We start from the raw sequence: 10,166 nt of genomic DNA on the forward strand, positions 1-10,166 counted from the left end.
CAATGGTTGTTTATGGCTATGCATGTTTATTGGTGGATTTACAAATGACATAAACCAATATCACATGAAAGGGCACTTTATTATTGTACTTGTACAATTATACACCTTCTACATACATGCACCAAGACATATATGCTGCCTCTACTCCATCCTCGTGTGCTTTCAGAACGGCTGGTATCCTTCTTGGTTTAATCGTTTTCCCACCCTGTCCTCAAAGTGTTCTTTTCACTATGAAAAAAAACAAAATTAAAACAATGAGTAGATAATACACACAATATCAACCTTAACCCCTACATTGAGGAAAAAGACAGTACGTGAGAGAAAATGACAATGTCATGAAAACGTTTGGGCATCCCTGGTCAGATTTTTTGTTACTGTGAATAGTGAGTAGGATATGAACTGATCTCCAAAAGGCATATAATTGAAAATGCTTTTCCAAATTTAAAGCAAGATCAGTGTATAGTTTGTTGTATCATTTTTGAGTGTTCGTAGGATTACAAAAAAAACTACCGTATTTGTATTACTTTCTTAAACATTGTGAGAAAGGGCATTCTTTGACATTTTCACTGATTTCCCAAGAAATAATGCATCGATCTCGATGAAAAAAATCAGGAATATTTAGAGAAATGATACGGATCTATGAATGTGTGCAATTTTGTGCAGCTTAATTGACTTTTGGGAGACCTTTTGGCCTTGGTGGAGGTATGCACTCTACTGACTGACAATCTATTTTGAATATAACACCACAAAGAAAGAGAAGTGTTTCTTTCCACTTGTTCATACTCCAGAATGTGCACACGCACACGCACACACACACACACACACACACACACACACACACACACACACACACACACACACACACACACACACACACACGCCTTTGACTATATGGTAAGTGATCTGGCAGGGTGGAGGGATGAGGGGGATATAGAAAAGAAAATACCATGTGAGAAGGCAGCAGATCATGTCAAAAGGATTTGTATTGATTTGGACACTTTCAAGCAATCAGAGAAAGAGAGAGAGGCAGCTTTGTCCTCTGGCTTCCTGTCACCCATTATCACCACCATTAGGTTAACGTTGATCATGATCACCATCATTTTTATTGTGAACATCATATGATTGCAGCATTAGTCACAAAGATCAGTCACTAAACCTGTATCTGGACCCTTCAACCACTTTGTGGAAGCTAATAGGAATCCAAATAAAAAACAAAGCACATAAAATGTTTCCTTTTGTCTGTCTGATGGATTCAAGTGGTGAAGTGTTCATCCATCACTGCAGAGCCCAGCTCTCTCTGGGTTGAGGCTCAAGGAGTGCTTGTGCTTTATGCTTTATGTGTGGATAATATACAATTTGAAGGAAAAAGAGACAAGTTCCTTCATCTGTTTGTAGAAAGCCTTATCTTTAAGTAACGCTGGATCCAAACGCCAATTCTTTTGACCTGTATTACGTAAATTTATCTACAGGTCTAATGTCAAAAGTTTGTACTGTGATAAACTACTTTGACTTTTTCAGTTTAAATCTCTAATTGAGCTGATAAATCTACAAAGGGTTTTGGATTATGGGTTCAATTAAAATCAACTCTCTATAACGAGAACATTGTTTTAACTTGAACTTCATTGTGGAGCATTAAACTTATGCATAGGGCATCATGATGACAATTCTATAATGCTCTTTTTCACAGCAGACATTCTGAATGGTAACATTAAGATAAGCAGGGGTTTGATATATAATTATTTTATTTATTTATTTTTTGAAGGACTTTGTAACCTTGTTTAGATAAGTGCTATACAAATAAAGTTATTATTATTATTATTATTATTATTATTGTGTTATTATTATTAGAGCTTTTTGTAACATTTTCTATGGTTATGAGTGATGTTAAAAAACTTTGTGTTCATCCTACCCGGTTTATCTACAGTAAAAATGTTGTCGTCAATGTTTTTCATCAAATTAAATGCTGGTTGACCCAGTTACCGACCACTACTGTAGTTTATTCTTGGACATAGAAGACATGTTCAACCCGGTCCACAGACTTAAGGCACACTGCCCCGCCCCCACTGACTGCTAGTTGTCTTCCTCAAAATGTAAATATATTGGATGTATAATGTGTCCAAATCGCACCAACCTCAGTACAGCACCTCCCTTGGCCATTATCAATACACGTGCAAAGTGTGAAGCCGACAAGACGAACAGTTCAATCCACATACAGACAGACAGAGATATACAGTAGCTAGACATGGGACTACTTTAGTTTTGAATGCTCACAAGTCGTATACATGGGAATTAATCTATCCTATATGTAATGGGGTCAATCCTTAATAAAAAGCTTTAGCTAAAACAGGATAGTTTTAGCAGTGTTACTTTACCAGTTATGCTTACATGTCATTGTAGATATAAAATCACAGCTCTAATTAACCTGACAGGACGGCGATGCCTATAGGATGAGGGGAGTTGGCGAAGTTTAGGGACCCCGTAGCCTCTCTCCCTCTCTCCCTCTCTCCCTCTCTCTCTCTCTCTCTCTCTCTCTCTCTCTCTCTCTGCACTGCCGGTCCTGTGAGGAAGTGTAGCGTGGGCGCAGCAGGTGTGGACGCCAATTGTTTGTTGCGAGCCCAGCGTACAGCTGTGTGTGTGTGTGTCTGTGCGCGCCCGTGTGTGTGAGAGACGGCATCAGCGTCGCCATACAGGCACGCTGTAATAATCTCCAGTCAGCGTGTACACACAAACTAATGGGAACGATACTTGTAAGTAATGCGCCGGAACATTTATCCAGAGTCTATACTATTGTGTCTGTGACATTAAGTGTAATTGTCCTTTCCTGTTTTAGTACTTGTCATCAAGACAATAAGGACGGCGTGGGTCTCTGCTTTATTTTAATGAATTGAAGGTATGGCATAACGATGTGTTTTATATTTGTAAATGTTTTTAAACATTTTGATAAACTTGTTTAATAATTGTGTGACCTAATATGACATGTTTGTTTCATAGGGCTGCCTTCAGGCAGAATATTTACGGTCACTGTTTTTTCCCACATTTAGATTTAATTTAGATTATTTGGCCTTGTTTAGATTTAGTTTCTTTCTGATTAATTGGTTTGATTTCTGGTTTCTTTGTTCATTTTGTTCTTTGTTCTATGGGTAATGTGCAATATGGTTGACGGGTACTGTGCAATCCTGGTTTAATGGCTTGAATATTGGTGAGTTATTGGCTCCGTAAACTAGAGGCCCTCTTCTGTTATTTCATTGTACAATATCGCTTGCAGTGATAATCCACTGGTGCAATTACACCAGCATTGGGATTCTTAAAGTGTGCTGTGTTTGTTTTATGCATGATATTTTAGCTTTGTTAAATTGGGTCTGGAGCCTTTAACTTCTCTCTTGTTAATCGGTTATTTATATCAAGTATAGGCCAGTACTCCTTACATTGCACATGATCCTGTGCTGTTTGATCAGTCTTTTTAAATCCTTTGTCCAACTTGAATAAATTGTCTATTTCTGGAATCATCAGCCTCCCGTCCCGTTTATTCTGGATATATGTGGTGAACCCGATTGGCATTCAACTGTCGCACTAAACTTTTGACCACTACATATATAACTTGAATGCATTAAAAACTATTAAACATTGTATCTTTTTTTCAATAAATTATGTTGATTGTGTGGGATTTAGTGGCATCTAGTGGTGAGGTTTTATACTTTACATTGCACATTGCAACCTTTCATATAGTTGCAAGAAATATAGATTTTATATGGTGATAACTTGTGGGTCAACAATAACAACATGGTCACTACATGTATACTGTGATTTTTAGTAATAATGACATTATCTTCTGCTTAATTAAGGGTTTCTCCTCTTGATGAAACTCAATCAATAGCAAAACGAAATGAGCCTTTTCCTACTGCACCATATTATCTTAACTATCAAAGCAGGATGTCTTGGTAGCTATGGGGTTGGTGTGGGGATTTACTAACATTGCTGTCATTCCCTAACCAGATGACAAAATCGCATATAGGACTACTGGTGAGGTGCTGTTGGTCATCTGCATGTAAATACAGCTGGTGTAATTAATAATAAATACTATGATAGCAGAAATAGTTAAATATTATGGTTAAAAATATTATAATGGTATAATAGTTAAGTAATAGTAAAACCATAATATGACAGTAATATTTGTGGTGAAATATTTGCATACATGATCTATATTATTGGGGGAATCTGGAAGCCTGTGGGTAAAAAGCTGTTGCAGAGCATTGTAGTTATGGTTCTGGTGGTTTTGATGCTGCGGCCTGATGACAGGGGGACAAACAACCTGTGGGGGGGGGGTCCGTCAGGATGGAAGAGGCTCTACAGACACAGTGTGTGAAAGATGTCCTGGATGGAGGTGGTCATATCAGCTGTACGTTGAGTTGAGTGTAATATGAGTTAAGGAGTACATCCACGACCTGTAATATGCAAAGTAAACGACAAGTGGCAGCAAAGCGGCAAACTGCTCTCTATTCCACCAGAAGAAGAAAGACAAGCGTCTACCCTGAAGTTAGCTTCTGATTCGATAGTAAAGGGAAACTTCGACTGTTTTTTTCCGATGTGAGAATGTGTGAAACCTTTTAGTGTTAGCTTCACTGTCTGAATGCTTTTTTATTTTTATAAAACCTTACACGTTTTTGGTGAAACCTTGTGTAGCTAGATCACATCAGACCACTTCACTCTTCTTCTCTGGGGTGATCTGCTCCAGCTACACAAGGTTTCATCAAAATGTCTCACCCACTCCCAACACGGGCTCAGGTCCCTTTAACTGTCGAATTGGAAGCTAACTTCAGCGTGGCAAGGCGTCGCCGTCATTGTTTTGGTCACTGAGAGAAGAAGAGAAGAGAGAAGACAGGGGTCGTGTAGTTTCATTAAACAGGTACGTTGATCAGAGTTATTAGAGAGTGGCTGGACAGAGGGGGGTGCTGCTCCACGTGTCGCCTGATGACCCAGAAACAAACACAGCAGCTCCTCCACACAGTGGGAATGGAGGAACGACCCTGATATGTGGCTGTAATGTTGTAATAGCTGGTTCATAGTTAGTAACACATCCTGTGTGGTTTAACTACAGATGAGGTGGATGCGCCACAATATATTACCACTTCATTACTGCTGAATGATCTACGATCATTAAAACCTGATGATTGATTAATCATAGACCTTTTAATAAAATGTTCCATGTGTGTATATATCTATAATATCTCTACTGTAATATATATAATGTTAACCCTATATATGAGTGATAGAGCTGCAAGAGTAATCACCACACTAACATGTCGAGGTGAGATGCAATTTGAGGTTCGGTATCTTGCCTTTGGACACTTGGACACTTGGAGTGGAGGATCTAGGAATCAAACCTTCCAAATAGTGTGTGTGTGTCTGATCTCTTAAAATCCCTATCTACAACCTGTGCATCAGATCACAGGCTAATTGTATGCACCCAACAGCAGTGAGCAGAAACACAAACACAGAATGTTGGAGAGGTTTTTAAGTGGTGGTAGTTCAGGCTGCACAATCCCTGTACACATTTGTGTTTGTTTCCTAGATCAGTCAGCATGACAGCCAAGCGTGGACTGATAACTGACTCATTCAAGGTGGTAAAGAGAGCAAGGAGGGCGAGCAAACGAGAGAAGAGAGCCATTCCTCCCCCACCACAGAAAGGTGAGGAGCAGCACAGTGTCATCACGTGTGATCATCATGTATTCGGTGTATTTTCATTATCTCTATTCAATAAAACAGGCGCCAGTGTTCACACTGTCACAGTCACACATCCTGTCTGATCTCAATCAGTATCTAGAGCTTGAGAAAATGGCTAATGTATAGTTTTCATATTCTTAATTTATGTGTTTTTTCATATATTAATTTGTCACTGGAAGGGAGTGTGGAAAAGTTTTGTGATACCTACCTGTATAAATATGTATCCTAGAAATGAAAGATGCCATAGTAAATGAAAATGACTGAAATGTCTGTTTTGTCTGAGTTTTTGCATTTCATTGTTTGTATAAAAATATTTAAATTTTTAGTTTTAAATCTAACTTTGTTCAGGTTGATTGAGTGTTTGATTTTTTTTTTTTTTATGATTGTTATGTAGTAATGATTTGTCTGTAAATCTTTTTGATGGAGCAGAGGCTGACACTGAAACAGTCAGAGATAAGGAGCTGCAGAAGCTCAGACAGTTTGATCTGGACTGGAGGTTTGGGCCCTGCACAGGTAACACACACACACACACACACACACACACACACACACACACACACACACACACACACACACACACACACACACACACACACACACACACACACACACACACACACACATTCACAACTGACAATAATCTGATTCATTAAATACATGTTAACTACAATGACACTTTACTGAGAAACTAGTCCAGTGTCCCTTCCCTTTGATATATAAAAAAGAGACATGATAAGATAATGGTGTTAACTAAAATATTTTCCACTGTTTTGATTTTGTGTACAGGTGTAAATATTAGATTTTCTCTGTATTTCTCTGTCCCATCAACTTTCTTCTTTGTGCTTCAGTGATTGCATTCAAAATAGGGTTTTTCATTACTTCTTTTGTGGAGGGGTGGGGCATGTTTCAAGGAAAACCCCATTACAATTTGGTACAGATCTGGACCAGAGGGCAGATCCGGGAATTATATTTCACTTTCTTTGACATTGTTGTTTTTCAACATTTTCATCGATTTCCCAGAGAATAATTCCTGGATCGTGATGAAAAAAATCGGTGTCTGAAATTTGGTGCAGATCCAAATAAAAATCTAAATGTGGTTTCATAGGGGGCTGTTGAGCCTTTTCTGTGGTATGTACTCTGCTGAGTGATGTTCTACTTTTTGATATGTAAAACAATTATGAATGAAATGGCAAGCAGATATACCCTGTACAGTTTTACTGCAAGGGCTGCATGGGAGGCACATTGGTACAGCGGTGAGTTGTCTGGGATTGAAGTCCAGTTTCTGCGTAGAGTTAACATGATCTCCCTGTGCCTCTGTGGTGTTCCTCTGGGTACTTCAGCTTCCTCTCAGAATAAGTGGTCCTTCTGAATGAGGTTTCAGTTTCTTAGATATTACCTCACTCATCACAAAACTTACCAGCATAACATTGTCCCTGTCAGAATGTGGTCTTGAGTGAGAGCTGCTTGTTTCGAACCCAAACTCAGCTGAGGAGCATGAACTTAATCTAAGAGCATCTGTCCTTGTACCTCATCCAGTTTAGCTGAAGTTTCCTCTTGTAATGATGCAGAGATTTACCTTTTTCTTCAAGCATATCTCTGTAAACTTGGCACATGGGTTTATTTATCTTTGGTCAATTTCTCTTGGAACATGAGAAAATGTACCATTTCCAGTATCAAACAGTATGTAGACAGATATTTTATATATTTTTTGTTCACACTGGATTAAATATTTATGTGTAATATGAAAGATGTCACTCATTGTAATGAAACCACAATTATAATCAGTTCTGCAGTTCCACTCAGCTCAGTGGAGCTTTGTAGCTACTTTTAGCTTTGATGGTTTGGCCCATAACTTTACTGTTGGATTCAGTCTTACTGATGTTCTGTAGCTTATTTCCAGCCTCAACTGTACCTGCCCTATGCCAAACAGCAGACAAGGTTACAGTCACATTATAGTGCTGAAGCCACACTCCCCAGGTGGCCATAAAAACAACTGAATGCTAATGCTGCTGTATCTGTTGGATGTAACTGTAAACTGGAAAATGTTCATGTTGTCAATTTTGTTCAATGATAGTATGACGTTGGTTGCTACTCTCAAGTAGCCAACATATATTTCTTAATGCAGCTTCAATAATGTCAATCATGCACCTCCAATCGTGTTTTAATTTTAATCCTAGAACAAGGAAGATCAGCTACAAGATGAATCATGACCATAAAACATTTGATTCAGAGCAAAAGAAATATTGCAAAACAGAAAAAGTCACAGGTTCAAGTCATAATTGTTTTATAGTGTTTCATTGGTGTATTGTATAGTAACTTAGTCTAGTAACGCTGAATGTAGCCGAATGTAGCCAATTGAAGTTGTGGTTGATTTTCACAGTTGTGGTAAACATTACCATGGTAACAGCAAGCTCCACCAATCAGAGATGTCGCTACTACACCTAAAAATTGTGGGTGGTGTAGTACTTCTTACAATCTCGGGTAAAAGACGTATTTGTGTCCTCTGCTGATATCATCTCCTTTTACGAAAGGTTTAGTCACTGCAAAAAAAGGTTTTAATCACAGAAAAACAATAAATCATTTATTGTAACATCTCTTCATCTCTTTCTCTCTCCAGGTATCAGCAGGCTGCAGAGATGGGAGAGAGCACAGTTCCATGATCTGAATCCACCTGAGGAGATCAGAGACCTGCTGCTGCAGACACACACTGACCCTGAGTATTACCAGAGGTAACACACATACACATACACATACACACACACATACACGTACACAACTGACAATAATTAATTAGTAGGTAGATGACACAGCAGCTGATTTGGCTCTGAGCACCTTTGTGTAAAAGTGCATAAGTAAAGGATCAGACATTTATTGTGAATGTGATCCATACGTGTTAATAACACAGCATATCAATGACCACTTAATAAACACATAATGTTGTTTGAAAGGATTGACATCAGTTATATTATTTATAATCAGTGAAGCACTGACTCATTAGAAAAGAGCTTGCATTATTAAAGTTGTGGTTGTCTCTTTGGAGATAATGTTAAAAAATTATAACATGTCAAACAATATTCTGCCCTGATTGTGTACTTTCTCTTTCAGCCTATGGAGTGAATATCCTTTGTAAGGAAGTCATCCAGAGGAAAGAACAAAGACTCCAACAAAAGTGAAATCCAGTTTGTTTCTATGTAAACATTTTGAATCATGGTGTCAGAGGGCTTTGCACTATGTACAGCACTGACCCTGTATCCTTAGGCTGTTTAAAAATCAAGAAAAAGAAGAGAGTGAAACCATGGCAACAGAAGATGTCCTTCTTTCAGCAAAGAGGCCGAAGAATGACAGAACATCTGGATGTGTTTTTTATTTTTTTAATTTTGCAGTTAAAAATGTTGTCTTCTAAACACTAAGTTTTTATTTACATTTTAATAAAAATCTACTGGAACGCTGTCTTGTTCTGTCTTGTAATGTTTGCTCACTGCTGACAAGGAAACATAGTGAGAAAGTAACACATTCAACATCTTTGCTCCCGTCTTGTAGATGGAACGTGGTCTGCACACTGACATACATTTTCCTCAGTCTTTTTATAACCGACCTAACCCACACACTCCCTCTTTTACGCTCAACTCCTCCAGATGCATGAGGGAGAGAATGAGTGAGTGGGTTTGTTCACAGTGATACTGACACAAGCAAACGATGGAAAGACTCCAGCTCACAAAGCATTCCTGAAAGGTCTGGGTTAGCCTGCGTTAGTGGTGGGAGTTATGGCAATGACGATTTATTGCTTATTGGATTATATTCAGCCCTTTTTTAAATATGAGGCTATCCCCTGTATATCTAGAAAATGAAGACAAATTTAATAATTTCTATTATATATGTGTGAGTGTGAGTATGAGAGAGAGCGAGAGAGTGTTTAGTGTTTTTTTGTATATCTTCCTCGTTATCACTTTGAGAGGTTCGGTATAATTTAACGTATTGTGTCAAGTGCACCTATTATTTTGACACAGATATAAGGACTTGCAACACAGACAGACGATCTTATTAGGGCCCGAGCACCTCCGGTGGGAGGCCCTATTGTATTTCGAAGGATTTGTATTTCCCTTTTGGGGCTTTTTCAGGGCCTAGACAGGCTCAAATTCTCACCAAAGTTTGCAGGAAATTCAAAACCCTAAAAAGTATTTGAATTCTGGAGTAATTTGAAATGGGCGTGGCAAAATGGCTCAACAGCGCCATGTAAGGAAAAGCCCCTCAGTTAGCTTTCACCGATCTTCACAAAAATCGGGACACCTGTGTATCATGACCAGACGCACAAAAAAGTCTCGAGGTGCATTGTGAAAAACACAACAGGAAGCCCGGCATTTTGGATTTAGTGGCCATTTTCCACATTTTCCACATTTTTACTTTGACGAACTTGTCCCAGGGCTTTCATCAGATCAACTTCATAT

General features: G+C 38.6%; 1 protein-coding gene across 2 annotated transcripts; it reads left to right on the top strand.

Moving 5' to 3' along the window:
- The first annotated feature begins 4,574 nt into the window (after positions 1-4,574).
- On the top strand, positions 4,575-9,171 carry pold4 (DNA polymerase delta 4, accessory subunit). 2 transcript variants are annotated; one of them, XM_035146731.2, is made up of 5 exons: positions 4,575-4,903; positions 5,570-5,685; positions 6,142-6,234; positions 8,339-8,450; positions 8,827-9,171. In XM_035146731.2, exons 2-5 carry the CDS (start codon positions 5,580-5,582, stop codon positions 8,849-8,851), a joined length of 336 nt encoding a protein of 111 aa, XP_035002622.1. In that variant the 5' UTR covers positions 4,575-4,903; positions 5,570-5,579; the 3' UTR covers positions 8,852-9,171. The 2 variants fall into 2 exon arrangements, with proteins under 2 accessions (XP_035002622.1, XP_035002631.1); XM_035146740.2 differs by having other exon boundaries at positions 4,613-4,903; positions 6,151-6,234.
- The last annotated feature ends 995 nt before the right edge of the window (positions 9,172-10,166 follow it).

Source organism: Hippoglossus stenolepis, chromosome 2 (genome assembly GCF_022539355.2).
Source record: "Hippoglossus stenolepis isolate QCI-W04-F060 chromosome 2, HSTE1.2, whole genome shotgun sequence".
In the NCBI taxonomy this organism is placed as follows: domain Eukaryota; kingdom Metazoa; phylum Chordata; class Actinopteri; order Pleuronectiformes; family Pleuronectidae; genus Hippoglossus; species Hippoglossus stenolepis.

Bases quoted from the DNA above. Each gene is read 5' to 3' on its own strand.
- pold4 (XM_035146731.2), top strand. From the start codon at position 5,580: ATGACAGCCAAGCGTGGACTGATAACTGACTCATTCAAGGTGGTAAAG. The intron at 6,235-8,338 runs GTAACACACACA...TTCTCTCTCCAG, and splicing joins GAGGTTTGGGCCCTGCACAG to GTATCAGCAGGCTGCAGAGA. The intron at 8,451-8,826 runs GTAACACACATA...TTTCTCTTTCAG, and splicing joins GACCCTGAGTATTACCAGAG to CCTATGGAGTGAATATCCTT.